Below are 22,798 nucleotides of genomic sequence, written 5' to 3'. Positions count from 1 at the left end.
TTGTAGAGAAACAACGTCAATCGTCTTCAGTAAGTGCTATGGTAACAGTGGCAAGCGGCGGATGATCAAGACGCATTAAGGGAAAGGGAAGCGAGGCACTGGAGGGGCTGGCAGGGGGTCTTCGAAGGAACTCTTAAACTGCACTGAGGGCTCAGCTGCAGTCAGAATTATATATTTAAAACAGTTCTGATGGTTGGATTGGCACATAGCAGCTAATAATTAGCAGCAGCTAATATTAATATTAGCAGCTAATAATTCCCAATGGAGAAATTATTCCCCAGATCCCACAGTTGCAGCTAAAGCACTATCACCTGTGACGTTGACAGAAACACTGAAGTCCTGAGTTTTCTAAGGGTAGAGTTACACTCTGCTTTTACCTGAAGACAGTAATGCTGGAATAGACTGGCTCCAGTCTCTAGTCTGTCCATCGCCCACATGAGCAAAGGGAACCCAGCTGAGTACCCACAGGGAAATGTTGGGCATGGAAAGAATAGGGAGGTCACACTATTTTCTAACGTGAAACACAGAGGTGCTTGTGTTTTTGTATAACACACTTCTTTGCCATTGGTTGAGGGGCTGGGAACCTGAGAATCATCATTTATCCCCAACCACTTTGACTTCATCTACCTTCCTCTGTAGATTTGGGTGTGGCAAGGCTATCAGTCCCCTAATCTACCTCTAATCCTTTTCAAAACTGAAATGTTTAAGTTGAGGTTCTTCAATTTTCTGAAGGTGCCAACTTGGGGTTAGCAAGTTGCTCAGTCTCTGGGATAAAACTGCTTTAGCATTCAAATATAAAACTGGAAAGATCATTCTAACTTAGACACCACCTTCCAAAACCAACTAAATTATCTACAGCAATCTCTTATACTTTCTATGTTCCCTTGGATGTCATCACAGTTCTTTGATTGCAGGTAACTGAACCTGACTCTGGCTAACTTAGGGGAAAAAAAGTGGAATTTATTGGAAAGATATAGGGGAGAGGTGCACACAATCAACAGGGCAGCTCGGGATCCAGACAAAAAAAGACACAAAAGGCATCTCCTAGGGTCCAGGCAGAAGGAACCACAGGCCAGTGTCCTGCAGGCAAGCTGCTGCAGGGAGGGCGCTCCAGCCATTTCCAGTCTGTGGAGCACGCTGCTCAGGTTTCAAGTTCCAGGAGGTGCGCATCTCAATGCTTTGGCCTGAGTTATGAACTCCAATCCTCTATAGCTATAAAGGTGATAAGGCACCCTGATTAACAGCCATCTAGCCCATATCCAACGGAAGAAAAATAAACCCCAAGAGGAAATCAAATTGCTGTGACCAAGGGAAATTGGAGTGGATGCCATCAGTCTCTGAAGCAACAAACACCTGCTACATCCTCTTAATAACAAACACACAGCACTTTTTTAAAACATCATTAAGTATGGACCAGAAATTCCAGAATCCTAAAGACAAATGTACTTCAATTAGGATATAATTCTGAGTGAATCCCTGTTCTTAGTAAAGATATATTTATGAGAACCTCAAAAGAACAGTGAAAGATGGTAACCATGTGGTAGACTAGTACCTCACTTAGGCACAACCTAAGTGAGAGTTATCAAAAAGAGGAAACTCACTATGCAAACAGTACCATAAAAGGGCCGAAGAGCTACATTAATATCAGACAAAACAGACTTTAAGAAATATTACTAGAGACAAAGAGAGACATTTTATAATGACAAAAAGGTCAATACATCAGGAAGATATATACAGTTATAAATATATACACACCTAACAACAGAGCCACAAAATATATGAAGCAAAAACTGACAGAATCAAAAGGAGAAATAGACAACTCGATGAGAAGAGTTGCAGATTTCACTAACTGATAAAACAAGAGATAATAAATTTAAAGAGATTAAAACTACATAAAATACGTTCTCTGCCTACATGGAATTAAATTAAAGATCCACAACAGAAATAAATTTGGGGTAACCTCAAACACTTGGAAATTAAACAACATGCTACAAATAACACTTGTGCCAAAAAAGAAATCACAGGGGAAATTTTAAAATATTTTCAACTGAATGAAAACAAAAACCCAACATACCAAAATTCCTGGGAAACAGCTAAAGCAGTGCTTAGAAGACACTTCATAGCTTCAAACACCATTATCAGAAAAGAAGAAAAATCTCAAACCAGTTACCTAAGCTTCCACCTTAAGAAACGTGAAAAAGAAAGGCAAACTAAATCAAAGCAAGCAAGAAAAAAGGAAACAATATAGAGTTCAAATCAATGAAATAGAAAACAGAAAAACAATAGAAAAATGAATAAAACCAAGAGTTGGTTCTTCGAAATACTCAAAGACTCAACATTGTTAAGATGGCAATTCTCCTCAATTTGATCTATACATTCAAAGCAATTTCAGTCAAAATCTCAGCAGGCCCCTCTATAGAAACTGACAAGCTGATCCTAAAATTTATATGAAGATTAAAAGGACCCAGAATAGCCAAAACAATTTTGAAAAGAAGAACAAAGTCAGAAGACTTATATTGCCTGATTTCAAAATGTACTGTAAAGCTAGAAATTAAGGCACTGTGGTATTGGCGTAGGAAAATCATACAGATCAATGGAATCCAGAAATAAACCCTTATATTTTATATTCAATTGACTTTCAACAAATGAGAAAGTGATAGATTTTCCTTGGATATCCATACGGAAAAAAAATTAACTTAGACCTTTATCTCACTTCATACATGAAAATTAACTCAAAATGGATCATAGACCTAAATGTAAGAACTAGCACTAAAATTTTTAACCTAGGAGAAAAATCTTTGTGACATTGGGGTAAGCAAATAGTTCTTCAGATACAACACCAAAAGTACAAACCATAGAAGAAAAAAGCTGATAAGCTGGACTTCATTAAAATTTTTTAAATTTCTGCTTCAAAAGACACCATAGGAAAACACAAATATAAGCCACAGAATGGCAGAAAATACTTGCAAATCACATATCTGTTAAGGGATTTGTATCTAGACTATATAAAGAACTTTTACAAATCAATAATAAAACAGATGACACAATTTAAAAATGGGTTCTGACACATGGATGAACCTTGAAAACATCATGTTAAGCAAAATAATCCAGACACGAAAGGACAAACACTATATGATTCCACTTATATGACATAACTAGAAGAGGGAAATTCATAGAGGCAGAAGCAATAGAGGTTACCAGGAGCTGAGGTGAGAGTGGAATGGGAGTTATTGTTTAATGGGAACAGAGTTTCTTTTTTTTTTTTTGAAAGATTTTATTTTTCCATTTCTCGCCAAAGCCCCCTGGTACATAGTTGTATATTTTTAGTTGTGGGTCCTTCTAGTTGTGGCATGTGGGATGACGCCTCAACATGGCTTGATGAACAGTGTCATGTCCACAACCAAGATCCGAACTGCCAAAGCCCTGGGCCACCAAAGCGGAGCATGTGAACTTAACCACTTGTCCACAGAGCTGGCCCCAAGGGAACAGAGTTTCTGTTTGGGATGATCAAAAAGTTTGGGAGGGGCTGGCCCGGTGGCACAGCGGTTAAGTTAGCACGTTCTGCTTCGGCGGCCCGGGGTTCGCCGGTTCGGATCCCGGGTGCGAACACGGCACCGCTTGGCAAGCCATGCTGTGGTAGGGGTCCCACATATAAAGTAGAGGAAGATGGGCACGGATGTTAGCTCAGGGCCAGTCTTCCTCAGCAAAAAGAGGAAGATTGGCAGCAGATGTTAGCTCAGGGCTAATCTTCCTCAAAAAAAAAAAGTTTTAGAAATGGATAGTGGTGATGATTGCATACAACACTGTGAAGGTACTTAATGAATTGTATATTTAAAAATGGTTAAAATGATAATATCTTACCACAATAAGCAATTAATTTTTTAAAAATAGGCAGAAGACTTGAGTAGACACTTCATCAAAAAGGACATACAAATGACCAATAAGGACATGAAAAGGTACTCAACATCATTAGTCATTAGGGAATTGTAAATCAAAACCACAATGAAACTCCACTACACATCCACTATGATGACTATAACCAAAAAGACAGATAATAAGTGTTGGTGAGGATGTGGAGAAACTGGAACCCTCACACATTGCTGGCGGGATTGTAAAACGGTATAGCCGCTTTGGAAAATTGTTTGGCTCTGTTTGAAAAAGTTAAACATAAGCTTACTGTAAGATCCAGCAATTCTACTCCTAGTAATTTACCCAAGAGAAATGAAAACATATCTCCACACGAAGACTTGGACACAAGTGTTCCCAGCAGCTTTATTCATAATAGCTAAATGCTGGGAACATCCAAATGTCCATCAACTAATGAATGGATAACAGAATGTGGTATATCCATACAATAGGATACCACTTAGACATAAAAAGGAAGGAACTACTGATACATGCTAGAACATGGCTAAGCCTCAGAAAGATGATGCTAAGTGAAAGAAGCCAGATGCAAAAGACTTCATATTGTAAGATTCCAGTTATAGGAAATGTCCAGAAAAGACACATTTATAGACAGAAGGCAGCTTAGTGGTTACCTGGGTCTAGGGTGGAAGTAGGGGTTGACTGCAAACAGGTGTATATAAATTTTGGGGGGTGATGGAAATGTTCTCCAACGGAATTGTGTTAATGGTTCACAACTCTATAAATTTACTACAAATTATTGAATTGTACACTTACAATGGGTGGATTTTTGTGGCTTCTAAATTATACCTCAATAAAGCTGGTGAAAAAATAAATACAAATCTGACACTGAAAAAAAATGAGGCTTAATTTCAGGAAGTATAATTAAGATACAATCTCCATGACTCGAAACAAAGCTTTTCCTTAATCTGGCCACATCTCTTTTATCCATATATTTAAAAATTGCATGTGAAGGATATTGACATGGTTTGGTGATGGAAGCCCAGGTCCTAAATGATCTTAAGCTTTCTGAATTAAATTGTGTGGTCCCTGTGATTGCTCAACAAACAGTAGCAAATTCACAAATTCTACAATAGACAATATTGGCCCTGTATTGGGCTCGTTTCAGAGAAAAATAAAGCAACAAAAGAGGAGTGTGAGAAGCAATTCAGATCTCTCGATAGTTTGAGTAATAAACTGAATTATGTGTAATCATTATGACCTAGAAACATTTCATCTGAAGCAGCAAAGGCTAACCTAATAATTGATTTAATAGCTGTCTTCAGTGATATGAAGGGTTTTACAGGGAAACTATTTGACTTGTTCTTCTCTCTCCTTTGAGAACCAAACAAAACAAAATGATTTAATAATCAGCAAGGTAAATTTAGATTAAACAGAAATAACGCTGACAGTAACTGCTATCAAATACAGGAATAAATCTCACGAGGCTATTTGTTCAAGCTGTTTCCTTGGCGATCATTAAGAATAGACAAGACACACAGCTTTGGTCTGAACGCACCCTTGCCCGGGCGGTGGTTTTTAGACTTGCCGCCCTGCCGACATGGAGCAGGTCCGAGGAAAGGAAGGCAGCCCACCTGACCTGCACAGCCCTTACCTCAATATCTCGATTCAGTTGCTTCACGATGGCAGTTATGTTTCTGATGTGCTCCTCCAAGAAAAGCCTGGCCAAGCGGTCACCTCCCCCTTTGTTTTGCATTTTCTGCAAACTGTTGACGATGTCGTCTTTAATCCGGAAGGCATGCTCCACGAGGGCAGCGGTGGTTTTCTCATGGCAGAGGATCCTGTCTTCCAGTTGCTCCACTAGGCTTATGGATGAGTAAGGTGCCATGGTCAGAGACTGGCTGTGTCGTGGCATAGTTCTCACTCGCCTACAGAAGGGAGCCACATGACCAGGGTTGTTAATTGGGAAAAAATGATTTTTTAAAGCCAGAGTCAAGACTTCCCAGAGAAGGAAATACAAATTATCTATCTCTCCAAGCTAAATGGGGTTTGATACAGGGTTTCTGCCCAAGAGTTTTCTTCATGAGCCAGGCAGCATCTTTAAACGGAGAGTAAAGTATGCTGGTAGCAGACTCCATGGCCTCCAAAAGCAAGAGGCTGGAGGAATTGGATGCACAGAGGTGTCTCCTCAATATAAGTTGTGTTATCAGGATCAAGCTTATTAACAAAATCTCTGACATGCCCTCCTCCTCCCTCCCACTAAAGCAGTGGTTACAAACTCAAATGCCTATGGGGTCAGGCAAGTGACATAAATGAGTGCAGCACACCACATATGATGCAATAGGGAGTGGTAGCGACTTTGGAGCACTGGAAAGGGCATTCCTCATCTAAAGGGAGCCACAGTTCTGCTCCACCCATGATTGACCATCTGGGAATGCAGGTCCATTTTTCCAGACCATCTGACATTCAAGAAGAGCCAGAAAATCCAGACTTGTATGTGAAAGTGTCTGATTTTTAAATGTTAACAACTCATTTAAAAAGTATTTTAAGACGATACAGGCCAAACAACGCACTTCCATGAGCCACTTTTGGCCTATGGACACCCAATTTGCAACTTCTGATTTAAAAGGCTTAGCAGGGACATTAGCTCCCAAACCTCCAGAGTTACATTTCACTGCTAACCAGAGTACAACTCTACTGTAGGGCCTTTGTCAAATCCCCACCTCTCACAGTCACTGGGTGGTCCACAGTATCCTACAGATGGAAGCTGGCGAGGGAACACAACAGTACTACTCTTGCTCTTGAACAAAATCATTCTTGGATAACGTTAACAGCTGCAAGACTTTCTCTATAATGACCATCACACCCACTAGCAACCCTCATGGGATTGGTGGAAAGGAAAAGTATACCTTAGATGCATATTTTCCATATATTATACCTTTCCTCGGTGACAAGAGAAGGAAAAACAGTGCTCCGTTGGGCCATTTTCTTTTTAATAATTCACATCTGTTGAAAAAATAAACATTAAATTATTTAACAGTTTCTATCTAGAACCTAAATGACCCCTAAAGCTTATTATTAAGCTACTAAGTGGATCATAAATTATGCTGACAAGCTGATCATTTATATTATTAAATACTTTATATCTTATATATGAAATAAACAGAAGAGGTTTCCAAATAAGGAGAAAAGAATCCAGCAAAATCAAATGTTTCTGAAATTAATACCACTAAACCTTGCTAGACAGATCAAGGACTGTTAGAGTTTCCTGACCCCATATGTGCATTTCAAGCTTGAGAAAAAACTTTTTTACAGAAACAAGATAGTTTCTTTAACAGGCTTATTCAATCTGGTACTTCTCTGTAGAAATTTATAGGAAACTCTCTTAGTTAATTTGATCTCAGGAAATTTAGTAAATTCCACAGCAAATTAAGAGAATTTGTTTCTAAATTAATCTTAAATAAAACAACGCATGATCAATGGGATCTGATTTGCAGGAACTCATCTATTCACTGAGAGAATGAGAATGATATTCTTCATTAAAACTTTATTATAAGATATAATCATTCATATTATATCTTGCATATAAGGAACGTCTGATCATCACAACGCATTAGAAATCTGAACAAAACTGAAGGGTGTTTATAATATTTCATTACTTAGGTTTCTCAATACTGCTGTTAATCGCCTTAAAACAATGAATGCCTAGTAACCATGATCTGATTCAGTAATCAGTTCTCATTTATATGCTGGATTCAGAAAGCATTTCTGATTGAAACCATTGTTTTGGCATCATCTCTCCAGTGTGTTATTTTTAGAGTTTCAAAGTGTGAACATTTCACTTTCCTAAACAAAGAACTTTGAATTTAAACAAATTACATTTAAGAAAAGAAGTGATTCATGCCAAACAAGCTATAATGCCAAAGGAGTTCTTCAGTATCAAAGAAAATAATTTCTGCCATTTAGACTCCATAAAATTAGGCCATTGTGGAAGACGTTAATATTTAGGATTATAGAACCTTTACAATTTTAAAGGTGTAAAATACCTTAGTTGAGATATTAATCTATAGAATAGTCCAACCTAAGAAACATTTGGCATCTATTATGTAGCCAAGTAACCTAGATAGGTAAGACAAAAATCCCCTGTATAATCTCACTTCTATGTGGAATCAAAAAAAAAAGCTAATAGATACAAAGAAAAGATTTATGGTTGCCAGAATGGGGAGGGTGGATGAAATGGGTGAAAGGGGTCAAAAAGTACAAACTTCCAGTTATAAAATGAATAAGTGAAGGGGGTCAAAAGGTACAAACTTCCCGTTATAAAATAAATAAGTCCTGGGGATGTAATGTACAGCATGGTGACTATAGTTAAGAATACTGTATTGCATATTTGAAAGTAAATCTTAAAAGTTCTCATCACACACAAAAAATGTAACTATGTATGGTGACAGACGTCAACTAGACTTATCGTGGTGATTATTTTGCAATATATACAAATATCGAATCATTATGTTGTACACCCGAAATTATTATGTTATATGTCAATTATACCTCAATAAAAAAATTTTCAAACATACATGAAAACACATGGGGGAGGAAAAAAAAGAGGGCTTTATCTTCCCTGGGTAGAGCTAGGTCAGGAAGAAGTGATGAAAATGACTAGGATTTGCCACAGTAGAGCAAAGAGCAATTGTTCCCCATCGTCTTTCCTCCACACCCCCACGCTACCTTTACTTCCTTTGCTCTCGACACTCTCTGGCCTAAACCATTCTTCCAGCCTCATCCTTGGCCACTCCTTACAGTACCCACCTTCTCCAGTCAACTCTAATCCTCCCCACTGCCACTCCACCCACCGTCCTGGAACATGTCACGTACTTGCTGCCGTCATCCTTTGCCCAAGTGCTTTATTGATGATGCCCTTCACATCCCTGCCTGCCTAGAAAACTCATATTCACCCGTTAAGGACCCACCAGGCCCTCAATTCAATAAAATGGCTCCCTTGTTTGTATTTCTTCAGCTCTTTATTCTATGTGTTTTATACTACTTATCAAGCTCTATTATTTTTAGCTATTTAATAGTCTGTCTCCCCTTTAAACTGTATGCTCCTTAAGGACACATTTCAAATCTTAATAGACACAGAGCTGACCTAGAAGACTCCACAGGTTTGTTTGTTAATAAGAGTATGACTAGAGTTCCAGTATCAGAAATTGCAGCAATAAAGGCATTAGAGAATATGGTTTAGTTAAAAAGTATGGTTCCTTACTGAGACTGCATCCCAAACACTAACACTCAATATAATATCTGTGAGTGAAGGGAGACTTTCGGAATCACCTTTTCTGACGGTCATTTCATCCACCTGGAATTATTCTGTCTGAGCTACAGAAGCCCAACCACATCAACTTTGTGATAAAGGAGTCTATCCACCACTCATTGTCTGAGATTGCTTTTCAGTAACAAACCTGCCTATTACCCAGCGCCATGCACTCTTGATGACAGGAGATGTCACATGGCATGAGTTCACAACACATACTGAGCTCTGTTCAGAATTGGTGCCCTTTTCATGAATGTGGTGGGGGGCTGTCTATCTGTTAAGTTGCTTGGTTGATTAGTATCATGATTCTTTGAATAATAGGATCTACATTACAGATGAATAGGATTAAAAATAAATAAGTCACTGGATTAAAGAACTTCTCAAAGATCATTTCCAGATCTTCTACTGTCAATTCTGGCTTACCTGCCTGAAGCCATCAGCTCCTGTCATTTATAAATCTTATCTCTAGCACCACAAGTGGGTCTACCATATTACTAGGCAGGTCTAGTCATACACTGTTTGATTGTGCCATATTTCGCTATTATAATATCAATCTCCAGGTTCTGAGTTTAAAAAACTTGGGGAAACTAGAGGAAGGGACAGGTAGATAAAGCAAGGAGAGAAGAATTGAAAGAAACAAGAAAAAGTAAAATATAATGCCCAAAATATGCAATATATCAATAGAATTTGGGGGTCCACATAAGAGTAAAGAGAAATGCCATTATCTAAACCAAAATACTTAATTGTAATTATGGGGATTCTGAATATATATATAAATATATATACAAATATATTCTCAGATATATATATAAATATGGGAAGTTTTAATTACAAAAGGAGACATTAATGACAACCAACTATATTTGTATAAGTAAGATGACACTGGGTAGAAATACCTACAGTACCATTTTAATGTCAAATGATACATGAATTTAATAAATTAAAATGACAATTTTTACTGAAAAATTAAATACCAATTATGTAAAAAATAAGTTAGTTTTTCAGTTTACTATTAAAATGCAGCACTGATGTGTTCTGCTGAGTGTCAGAGTAAAAAAAAAAATGGCAAAGCATTTATGAATAAAGTGGTTGTAATTTGGTGGTGGAAAAAAAAAAAGCCTATTTCCTCATAGTTAAAAATAGTGTGAAAGAATAGAGGGCAGAGAACAGCTGAAGGTGTGTCTAGAAAGACAGGTGGGAGTGGATCTCTAACTTCTCTCTGAGGCTGGGCTCCCGCCTTTGGATTTGTCCTGGGCCATGGGGAGCGGTCAGGGAGGCGTGCGGCTCAAGGACAGGAAAGGCAGGCAGAAGTCAGAAGAGGGGAGGGGTGGCAGCGGTAGATGCTAGACCAGGAGTCCAGCCAGCCAGGATGGGATCACCCAGGAGGGGTTGAGGGTTCACCCAGGGCCTCTTCATTCCTCCCTCCCCAGCTCCCTTCCAGCTCTTCTCCCACAGCTCCCACTGCCTCCTCTTTCAATTTTCTTGTTCTTTTCCTAGCACTTATCACTCTCCATTCATTTTTCTTCGCTTTTCCCTTTTCTTAAATTCCCATTCTCACTGTCCATTTTCCTTCCTTCTACTGTCTCTCCTTTCTCTCCTCTCACTCTCCCCTTTGACAACTACAGTCCAACACACTTTTCTATCATGGAAAACACGGGTGATGGGGTCAGAAAGACCGTTCTTTGAATCCTGGCTTCCCCACTAACTGTATGATCTTAGCAGGCTGGCCTTATTTGTCAGATTGGGGACCATATTAATAATAGCTGTTCGCTCTTACGGAGTGTTTACCCTGTGTCAGGCATCATGGGGCACATTTTCGTTCGTTAGTTGAATTCATCCTCACAATTGGTGGCACAGGGATTACACTTGTTGTCTCCATTTAACCAGAGGAAACAGACTTGGAAATGCTCAGCAACCGGCCTGACATCGCCTGCCCAGGAAGGAGCGGAGCAAGGATTAGAACCTAGGGCCTCCGCCTCTTCCTCACCAGGCATTACGCATGGGAGGCTGGGGGGTATCCAGAACAGCATCTGGCCTTAGGGCACTGGATACGCTTCCAATAAGGGCTAGTTCCTTTCCCTTCCATGACTCACGTCCCTTCATCACACTGGATAGAAAAGATGTCTATTTTTTAAAAATAAAACTGTATATAAAAGGTCCAACAAATAGTATTCATTTAAACAGATATAATGTTGTTTACTGTGTGGGTTTAGTGGGAAAATTACTAGCTCTGACACTTTCATCTGGATGAAGCTGTTTGTCCCGGCATCAGTGTGTGCTGACGTGACAGCTGCACTGAAGCAAGGCTACTGTGTCTGTGTTTTTGAAACCAGAGCACATCCATGAAAAAAACAATTTGCAATACACATATTTTTGTATGAAGAAATTTGCAACATTTTAAGAAACACCTTTTCTTAAACTGAAAAATGCTTTTTGTGATTAATAACGTAATACAATGTAAAAATTTAGGCTCTACATAAAGACATAAAGAATAAAGAGAAAATCACCACTCGGAAATTGTTGATGTTTATATCAATTTATATTTTTTAAAGATCTCTCTTTAGGATACATAGAATTTTCCTTTTTGAAAAAAATGAAATCATACTCTATACTATGGGGACTCTGCATTTCCTAATTGACACTATTTTGTGAACATCTTTCCATGTCAAATATAAAGATACACATCACAATTTTTAATGCCTGCTTAATACTCCATTGAATGGATACATCATAGTTGTTAGCCCTTTACTGATGAACCTTTACACTGAAATACTACTTATAATCATGGTTTAGTTCAACCTTTAGGTCTCTTATTTTTCTTTCCTTTTCTTTTTCAATGAAATGACACAGGTAGTATAAAAAGTCAATAGGGCAAATAGCAAGCTACTTTCAAAACTGAAGTGAAGATGAGACTGACAATGAAATCTAAATAATCAAGAAGGGATGAAATCAGTGGATCTGTAAGAACAATCCAAGTTACTGGGGACACTCACAATCGAAACAAAGCAAAGCGTCATCACACTAGTGATCAGTGGTTCAATGTCAGCCTTGGGCTCTATATGTGAGCTCCATGCGGAGCCGCAGTGTCCACAGCTATATCTCAAGCACACGGCACATAGCAACTCATCAACAAATGTTTGCTGGATGAATGAATCTCAAGGATAGATGACTGAAATGAAGTCATGTCACAACGCTGATTTTAATCATTTGAATTATATTCTGACTAGAGAATGAACGTGCACCCAGAAAGGGGCATGGTATACACAGCAATCCAGGAAAAGCAGAGTCCAAAGAGGCAAAATGTATCAGTGTTTCCAAGAACCTAAGAATCTGGGGCAGCAGGAAGTGTTCTGTAACAGAGAGGTATGCACTAAGGGTTCATGGTCCAATGACATTAGGCACTAAGATAATCCTGCTCACTCCTCTTGCCCTGAACTCATGCTCACCAAGCGCATCGTTCACCTTCCCTTGTGAATGTGCATAAGAGGGGAATATGCAGGAAGCAGCAAACACGAGCTCCAGTCTATCCGCCAGCTACTTTCCTCACTGTGAATTAATACATTGGAATCTCACCTCTGACGCAACCAGACTTGGGTGAGTTGCTCTCCTGAAACCTCGTCATCTCTGACTGCCCTAACAGTATTGAATATCTGAACCCATGATGCTGAAACGCGATGATCACAACATGGCATCTGTGGTGGGGGACAGACTCACATGTAAGGTGGTCCCCATGAGCCCCACCTCCTGGAGTTCACGCCTTGTGTGATCCCCTTCCCTTGAGTGTGGTGGGACCTGTGACTCAGTCTTAACCAACATAATACAGCAGAGCCCAGCCCAAGCGGCTACTCAGCGGTAGTTACAGTCAGCTGGGATTGTGACACCAAATCACTTCAGAGGTTGTTCTGTTCACTGGGATAAGACACTTATTTTCTAATCTAACTTTTAATTCATTTAATAGATTTGTAAATGGTTGTCTGGCTTAGATAAATCTCAAAAGGATATTGAAGATAGAATAAGAACTTTAACAAGCTTTCTTAAACCAATGGCTCTGTTCTGGCCAGTGGAAGCAAATTATAAAATAAATCTAATTTGCCGCAAGAGATAAAATCACAAGAGATATCACTTCATCTGATCAGAATGGCAAAAATCAAGTGTGACAAGATCACGTATGACAGGAAGATGTATGGAACGACAAGAACACCAGATGGGAATGGGCATTGGTACCACCACTTCGGGAAGCAATCTTCAATATCTACTAAAGCTGAAGATGCACAAACCCCATGACCCAATGATTCCACTGCTAAGAAATACCCAAAGAACTTCTCAAACACGTTCACAAGGAGACATTTACAAGAATACTTAAGGTACTGTTGTTTCTAAGAGCAAAAAAGTAGGTGGAGGGAGGACTGAACACCCATCGTTAGGCAAACGGATGAATAAACCATGATCTATTCATGCAACGAAAGAACAAACAGTTGTGGAAATAGATTAGAATTACATGTCCCAACATGAATAAATCTCGCAAATATATAAAGTAAAAAAGCAAGGTAAAAGAGGATATGAACACTATGGTGACATTTTTATAAAGGTTTAAATATGCCAAATAATATGCCAAATTTATAACATCTAGAGACGAATATGGAAATGACAAACACCACATCAGGGTCATATTTATCTCTGAGTGGGGGTTAGAGGACATCAGACAGAGGAATACCGGGGGCTTCAACTAAACGTATAATGTTTTATTTCTCCATTAATATTTCATTGTACCATTTAAAAAGAGAGAAAATTACTTCCTCCTGCCCCCACTTAAAAATAAACCAATGTTTATGTGTGCTATTTTCACAATGACAAAAATTTAAGCAAAAATTTCTCGAATAAAAGAATAAATCAATGAGAAAAAAACCCCACAGAAATTGCCCATAGAGCTATCAAAACCCAAGAGATAAGGCTGATTCTGGGTTTAAAAGATGATATGGTCCAATTAAAATAAGTTGGCTATTAATTTTTTTTACTGTGGTTAAAAATACATAAAATGAAATTTACCATTTTAAACATTTTTAAGTGTACAGCACAGTGTTAACTACATGCACATTATGGTGTAACAGATCTCTACAACTTCGCCATCTTCCAAAACTGCAACTCTATACCGATTGAACAATTACTCCCAGTTTGCTGTTAATTTTTACCCACTCCCTTGTCGGCACATAATGAGGCTTAAGCCTAGAACCCTCAGTAAAGGCCTCATCGAAGCCCTGGCCTGACCAAATCCCAGGGCATCAGCCACGTGTACAGGTCCAGCGGCTCGGGGCTGCCATCAGTGGGGCCACTAGCACAGGAGTCCAAAAGCCTTAGGCTCCAGGGACAGTGTGAGTCCCTCCACAGGGTCCCAAGGTAGTTACTTCTAATGCCTTTTGTAAAAAAGTGGCCTGGATCCCACTTTGCAAGACTTGTTTTCTTTCCCCTCCACTCTGACACATTCACAGGGGGAATTCTGTTGAAGGTAGAAAGGTGAAGAGTGGCTGTACTTCTGATCCATAAAAAATGAACTTGAAAATGCTCACAACATTTACAGGTGGCCTTGCAGCCAGTGTGGAGATCACTGCATCACCGATGAGATCCAGTAAAACTGCAACATACACGGCCTCCGCCGGGTCCAGACGGATTCACAAATGGACTGGAATCATCTGGACCCCTAGAACCCAAGGAATGGCCACCGATGTTGCTTTAATCCACTCTCCACAGTTTAGAATGATGCTAACGTTTTTAGGAGAACCCCTGCAAAAACAGATTCGTTTTTGTTCCCATCTATTAATAACAGCTATTTTGAAATGCTATTTAAATCTTCTATTGTTATTTGAACTTTTCATAGATTATGTCTCCCCAACTGAGCTGCTATGGGACAGCAGGGACATATCATACGAATCTGTAACCCCCGTGAAGCCCAGCACAGTGCCCCATCACAAACCCTCATAAATATTTGTTCATTCGCTTGTTTGTCTAATTTGGTAAGGTCCATCACTTTAATTATTGAGTTGCTCTGCCCAAATGACATATCAATTGCTGGCTCAAGGTCCCTTCCAGCTGTGAGCTTGGCAGCCTGCTTCGGGTTGCCCCTTCATGTGCATGGGCACTCACACATGCAGGCACCCACACCACTAGAGAAGTGTCTTCACGTTACTTTTAGGGTGTTTTATTGTGATCAACAGCTATATTTGGCAACTTTTCTTTCTAGCATTAGAAAAGACACATTACCGAATGTTAAAAAGGGAATCTGCCAAATGCAACAGCTAGAACAGAAACAATATTATTGAAAGCTGGTGTAAACTCTCTACCTACTAAACCCCCGACACGCCCAGAGGCACCGAGGATCGCACAGAGGAGGGGAGCGTGTGACTCTGTACGCTCACGCAGACACAGTGCTGGCTGCGACTTTTGGGTTCTACCCTGTGTGAATCTCTGGCTGCAGAGTTAAGGATTTGGGCTTGGAAGAAAGACCCAGCCTCCGGTCCGTGCCCTCTTTCCCACACTCAGCGAGAGGGGCCTGGACTTCTCTGCTGATCGTGGCGGACGATGAGAGACTCTTTTATTTGGAGTAATGACTTGAGATCAGTACATTAATTTTACAACTATTTTAGAGAGAGCAGGGGAGGACTCCTGAGCCCTTCCAGAGGTAATTAAAAATGGGGAAAAAAGAAATCTGAAATAAACAAAAAACAAGCTGAAGGCACCAAGGGTTTCTGAATAACATCGTCCCGGTTAAACAATTTTAAGAATTCCATAATGCAAAAGCAACCCCCACACATTCTCTCCCACATAAACACGCTTTTCATTTAAGCCCCGCTCAGCTAGGCAGCAGAATCTCCTGCCGTCACTGCTGTAGCTACTTTATCCAGAGGAGATGTCATCCACACAAAAGCATCCTGAAGAGGGAAAAAAGGTGACCATCAGCCACCAAGAGCAGGCACACCTGGAGGAGGAACGCTGTCGTTTCAATACCCTCAACAACTCACCACCCTGAAATCTGATTCCTTATCTCAAATACCAATTTTGCCTTGAGACTGAAGAATTCAGGCCTTTTGATGTTTGTCAACCAGCACACTCCTGGTAACTTTCCTGGTGTACCAGAAAGATAATCAAACAAGGCACTTTATTATCACAGATAACTACGCTTTTAAAATACCAAGAACCACTGAACCATGGGGGAAAAATCAACAGAAGACCATCGAATAGTAAAAAGCAATTGTTTTATCTTTTTTCACCTCCTTTTATATTGAAAACCCATGGAACATAAAACCACAATCAATAAGTCAAAAAATAAAATAATCAACATAGGGAGAGGGAGGGAAATACAAGAGTTATTAAGGAAAGGAAGAGGCAGGAAGAGTGAAACACAGGCGAGGCGAGAAAGAGTGAAGGGAGTGTGGAGAGAGCAAGGCAGCGCTGATGGGAGAGAGGGGAGAGAGGAGAGCGAGTCGGCTAGACAATGAAGAGGACAGAAACAGGTGGTTGGAGGGCTCAGAAGGCTGGGAAGGGAGGATGTGAGCCTGAGAAACTGCTCCTCACACATTCAGCTGCTCATTTGAGGTGTGAAGAAATAGACAGGCCATTTTTAATATGCTATGTTAGGTTTCTCTACTCTTTTTTTTTTAATCAAATGTGTCCTTTCTTTGTCTTGACTCGCATATACAAAGTTAAGATGTCATGGTGAAAATCATTTATCCCACTTATAGCATGGAAATACCTTTTTGAATTATCCATCGTTTTGCTAAAAGGCCTCACTTTGAACCAACATCCACCTGACTCTTGGAGTTAAAGCATGGGTCTCATACCCACCATCGTGTACCATTGCTAGCAGACAACTCTAAGGTCATCATGTACATTCGCTTAATAATTTTAATCAAGTAATTTAGTCCAATCAACAAATATTCACTGAGCCGCTACAGTGCTGAATGAGAGACAGCCCCCGCAATCAGGAGCTTCAATTCAATAGGGAAATAAAACAGACAAGCCACCATGCAAGAGTGGAGAGCCTGGTACTTGCCACATGAGTGGTACAGACCAGGTGTCGCCTCTGGGCCGACGGGTAGGATCCGTTTGAACTGGGCCGTCAGTTCAAGCATTTGAGGAGCAGGCATTTGAGTTGGATATTCAAAGGGCTGGGACAAGTAAAGGCAGGGCAGCTTGAGAAAGGAGGGAGGGAGGACAAAGCAGAGGAAGTACTGACTAGTGGAAATGACTGGGCACCCAGCTTCCTACTGGTAAGCAGTGGAAGATACGACTAGGACAGTCCCTGGGACCGTGTGTGGAGGCCTTGACTCCACGACAGTGTGAAACAGGAGAGAGACAGGAGGAACAGAAAGGAAGGGACAAATCGAGGGACACTGTGCAAGGAGCACCTCAACACTCAACGACCAACTGGATGTGGGAGTGTGAAGAGGAGAAAAGTCAGAATAACCCAAGTGATTGAGGGCAGATCATAGAGAGGATGACGATAGCAGGAAAAGCACTAAGGAACACACTGAGAGGGACACGGTATCTCCCCGCGGGATGCCTCCCTAATAATGGATAACCTGAACCTACCATGAGAAAACACTAGACAAACCCAAGTTAAAGGGTATTCTACAAAATAACCAGCCTGTACCCTTCCAAAGTGTCAAGGTCACCAAAGACAGAACTGAGGAACCACCCAGATTAAAGGGACTAAAGAGGCACAACAACTAACACATCACAAGACCCTTGATTGAACCCTGGATTAGGAAGAGACTTTTTTTTTTGCTGAGGAAGATTTGCCCTGAGCTAACATCTGTTGCCAATCTTACTCTTTTTGCTTGAGGAAGATTGTCCCTGAGTTAACATCTGTGCCAATCTTCCTCTATTTTGTATGTGGGACACTACCACAGCATAGCTCGATAAGCAGTGTGTGGGTCTGTGCCCGGGATCCAAACCCATGAACCCCAGGCCACTGAAGCAGAGTGCATGAACTTAACCACTATGCCACCAGGCCAGCCTGAGACTTTTTAAAAAAAATTTTTTCACTCTCTTTTGCTATAAAGGACATTATTAGGACTATTGGTGACACTGGAATAAGGTCGGTAGATTAGATAATCGCACAGAATCAATGTTAGTTTCTTGATTTTGGATGCTTGTTATGCAAGAAAATATCCTTGTTTTTTAGGAAATCTAAACTGAAGAATTTGGGAGGCAGAGGTAAAGGAGCATCGAGTCTACAAGTTACTCTGAAATGGTTCAGGAAGAATCACAACACAGGTATGTGTTTGCGTGTGTGTACATGTGTGTCCACGTGTGTATATATACACACGTGTGTGGGTGTGGGTATGGATATGAGTGTGAGGAGAGACAGAGAATGTGACAAAGCGAGAAGGATAAAGCAAGTGTGATAAATAGTTGATATTTATAGAATTTGGGAATTATTTAAATTATACTTGCAAGTTTTCTGTAAATCTGAATTATTTCAAAATAAAAAGTTAAAAAGGGAAAAATGACTAAGGAAGCTAGGATGAAGAGCTATTTAGAGACAAAATAGTCAGGCTTCTGGGTATCAAATTCTGAATGGAATTTGGGAGAGGGCAGGGCCAGACATGTAGATTTGAAGGCATCTGGGAGGCCTGAGTAAAACCTGCTTAAAAGCAGGGCTCTAAGGTCAGACGCGGAGTTCCTTTCTCAGGTCGGCTCCCTAAAAACCAGTGACTCACTTAAGTTATTCTCATTTCTCTCTGCTTCAGTCTCTTCACCTGCATAACAGGAATGATAAGTGTGTCTGCCTCATAGAGTTGGAACAAGCATTCAAGGACGTAATACAAGCGACCCGTGGTGCTCAGTGAGGCACAGGGTAACTGCCCATTAACAACTAATGTTGGCTGGGGGAGAGGTTGACTGGGAGAGGGAGAAGGGAGGAGGCCAGGAAAGGAAGAGGAAAAGGCCAAGGACAGGATCCCACAGGATCCCACGATCAGAAGTCAAGAGGAAAAAGGAGACAATGAAGTCTGGGTTGCAGGTAGATAACCAGTGACATGGAGACAAGGAAAGTGAGACGCTCAGGAGGAGGGTGACCGCCAGCAGCAGATGCAGGGCAGAAATCCAGGAGGAGGGTGACAGAGAAAAGGCCTCAGCCCTGCAACCAGGACCCCCGACTGGAGCCGTATAAGAAAGCAGTTTCAACAGAAAGGCGAGGGCAAGGCCAGGAGAAGGAAGTGGGCAAAGGAGGGAAACCTGAGGACATTCAACACAGTAGCAGGGTGCAGATGTGCTGCCCGATACATCAGCCCTGTGTGACCATCTAAATTGAACATAAATAAACAGAAATTTGAAATTCAGTTCCTCAATCATACTAGCCACATTCCCCATGCTCAGTAGTCACATGTGACTAGTGACTACCATATTGGACACTGGACAGCAAAGATATAAAATATTTCCATCATCACAGAAAGTTCTATTGGACAGAGCTGTGACTCTAAGTTCTTTTATTATGAAAAGAATGACTCGAATATATGGTGGGATGAGGGTTGAGGCAGAGGATGGAGGGACCAAGGAAAGTGGAGAAAGGGAATAACAAATGGAGCAGGTTCCCAAAAGAGGCAAGAAGGATGGGGAACAGTCCAGAGAGTGCAGAATGTGGAGTGTATGTGGGTTAATCTTGGGAAGGGCATTGTAGACATTTTCCTCCTTGGACAAAGAGGAAATAAAGAAGGACAAAGATGGGTAAAGAAAACTTCCTGAGGTGTTGACGAGGGTACATTGGGAACTTACACTGAGGCAGAGGCCAATAAAGTAGGATGTGGACATCCTCAAACTTTTCAATGAAAAAAGGAGATCTCCTGGAAGGAAACTAACTGGAAGTTTAAGGCATGGAAAAGTCTGGCATAACTTCTAAAGGAATGCAGTCGGGAGCTAATAAAAGATGGATTTTCTTTTTCATAGAAAAGCAAGACCTAGGTGAAATTAGAGCCAGCATAAATTTGCAATGGAACCAGTCGGAAGGTCTTTGTGACTTTCTCCTAGTTAATTTGGCAGGCTGGGCAAAGAAAAAGCAGATAATGAGGGTGATTTTGGGATTGAGGACTGGAATATGAGAAGTCCAACATGTTAAGACAAAAGATTCTGGGATTCCAGACAGAACTGAAATGGCTGGCAACATAGAGGCTCCAAGTGGAGAAATGGAACCATAAAGGGATGGGAACAGCCAGCGATTAAGGGACCAGAGTCCTCAGTGATGGTTAAAATCTGGTGCAGTAGGTGGAAAGACTCAGCTAAGCAGGCTGAAGTCCAAACTGGAGTCCAGGTCTTAAGGTGGAAAAAATTCCGAAGACTAAAACAAGACCAAGCGGGAGTGGCTGAAGAAAAGTGGAAACTAAAGACATAGGAGTTGATGTTGAGGACCTTGAAGAATGTCAAGGTCAATGAGTTAACAGAGCCTCAGCAGAAACCCCAAAGTCACCGGCAAGAGACAGAGTAGTGAATCACGCCAGCTGCTCATGATGTTACTTTCTTGTAGCATCAAGTGAAGCGAATCTCAAACCTGGGTGTACACCTGCATCACCCGGGGACCTCTGTTTTCTCTCCTCCTCTTCTTCTTTTCGGGTTTGTTTTTAAAATAAGGATCTGTAGGTCTTGCCCACCCTGATGATTCTAATTTGGTATGTTTGGGGGAGTCTAAAGAGCCACATTTTTCAAAATGCTCCAGGTGATTCCGAGGAGCCACGAGGCTTGGCAAGCACGGACCCAGAAGACAAGAAGGAAGGTCTGGGGCACAAGAAGACTGCACGACCTTCTAACGAGGACACTTTGGTGGCAATGGATTAATGGTTTGGAGGTGGCACTGAGAAGCCAGAGAGGGCCAACCCCTGCTCCAGGGAGATGGCAGAGCGCTGTTCTGAGGGAAGTTGTGGTGCCGGGGAAGGGACAGGAGACGGCCTTAGCTGCAGAAAAATGAAAATACAGGAGTGTGGCTGCAGGATGGAAGAAACAAGAGACAGGATGGGGACACACAGGTTAGGGGTCTAGAGAGAGAAAAGGCTGAATAGCTTGTTCCTGAGGGTTCCAGGTGTAATGAGGTGTGATTCATTAAAGGTTTGTACGGCTTGGTGGTTGAATTCCTGGGCAGTAAGGATTTTTCTATCTGAATGCTATCAGATTTCTAACATGTTAACCATTAAAGATTATTAAACCCTCAGGTAAACACGCCTGCAGAAGCTTATTCATTAACATTGAAAATGTCTTCCCAACCCACATTTTTGCACAGATGAAACCAGATTGGAATGAATATCAAGGGCAGCCTTGGAGCAGCAAGCCAGAAGGGGTGACCCAGGGACCCGTAAGAGGGCCAAGGCATTTCCTCCCTTCCCCCTCCTTGGCAGAGGGAAGTTTGTGAAAGGAGAATCCAGAAAGGAGCTGAGTGCCTAAAAAGAGAAGAGGTGTCAGAGCTGACTGGGTCTCAGGAGCTCCCTTCTCACACACACACACTCCAGGGTGTGCCCCGCAGGCCGACGCAATGTGCAAATCCCAGGCATGGTTGTCAGTAAAGAAGACATTTACTTTCACAAGCCCAACTCATATTTAAAGAGCAGGCCACAAATGTTTGCCCCTGCTTCTGAGAGAGCTGCTCTTCTGTGGATTCAAATCATTCTAGCATCATTTCTGGTTACTCCTATGAAATAATTTCTAACACTGACATACACAGACTTTAAGCTGAGGGCGTGAGCACAGCAAGGCATGCGCGCTCGCGCACACACAACCTCGTGCATACTGAAGAAATGACTCACTTAATTCGCTGCTGCCTGCCACTATTGGGTTTTGATTTTACCTGTTCAAATACAAAGTTTCCTATTAGACTGACTACAGGAAAGAAGAACTCAGGAGTATTAACCCTGATTGTGTTCATGACTTTGGAGCACTCAAGAGCTCTTAACTCGTGCATCTAGAGACGACACTTTTTGGACTGCTCACTGCTTTCTCTCCATAATCTTCCATGAAACTGTAATATTTCTGGCCACTTTGAGAGCCAATTAATGGAAACCCCTTGTAGAAAAACACGGTTAAGCCTTGAATATCTTGTACTTGCAGCACGGTACTTTGGGGTCCTTTCTCAGCTCCCAGTACAATGGCACGAGAGCTCCGTGGAACTGCAAGGAGCTCAAGGCTCTCCTTTTAAAGATGAGAAAGAAGTGGAAGCGGGGGGTGCCGAGAGGTTAACCTGTCCAAGGTCATTCAGCTCTGAGTGGTGGGGTGGCTGACTTACCTCTACCCTCTGGCAATCTGTGCACCACCCCAGCTCCCCCAAACAGTCCCTCGGGGCTTCTGTCGGTTTCCTAGCATGCAACCTCCCCACCAGCCCCCGCAAAAATGCAATGCCAGTTGCGCTCTGTGCCCAACTTCATCCCTCGGCGTCAGCATGCAGTTAACCCCCTCGCCGGCAGCTCGTCACATGGGCCACGCGCAGCTCTCTCTGTCTCCCCCAAGTCTCTCCACCCCGCGGCTGCCCCAAGGTCACCGGCGGTCCCAGGGAGCTCCCGCCGCCGGGGAGCGGAGGATGCCCAGCCGGGGGCCCGGGGCGCGGCACTCACCGGCGCGGGGGGCGGGCGCGCCGCGGCTGCCCATGTCCTC

General features: G+C 41.6%; 1 protein-coding gene across 2 annotated transcripts in view; it reads right to left on the bottom strand.

Annotated features, from left to right (window-relative positions):
• FAM81A (family with sequence similarity 81 member A) overlaps nucleotides 1–22,798 on the bottom strand; it is a 63,149-nt gene that overhangs the window by 39,012 nt on the left and 1,339 nt on the right. Inside the window, exons 1-3 of one of the 2 annotated variants that reach the window (XM_046652047.1) lie at nucleotides 22,759–22,798; nucleotides 6,774–6,870; nucleotides 5,519–5,792 (exon numbers count right to left, since the gene is read on the bottom strand). In XM_046652047.1, the coding sequence (XP_046508003.1) occupies nucleotides 5,519–5,792; nucleotides 6,774–6,793 (294 nt within the window). In that variant the 5' untranslated portion in view covers nucleotides 6,794–6,870; nucleotides 22,759–22,798. The remainder of the gene's footprint in view (nucleotides 1–5,518; nucleotides 5,793–6,773; nucleotides 6,871–22,758) is intronic. The other variant, XM_046652046.1, reaches the window with a different exon arrangement.

Source organism: Equus quagga, chromosome 2 (genome assembly GCF_021613505.1).
Source record: "Equus quagga isolate Etosha38 chromosome 2, UCLA_HA_Equagga_1.0, whole genome shotgun sequence".
NCBI lineage: Eukaryota > Metazoa > Chordata > Mammalia > Perissodactyla > Equidae > Equus > Equus quagga.
The sequence above is the reverse complement of the archived record's forward strand: the minus strand, read 5'-3'. Positions and strand labels throughout refer to the sequence as shown.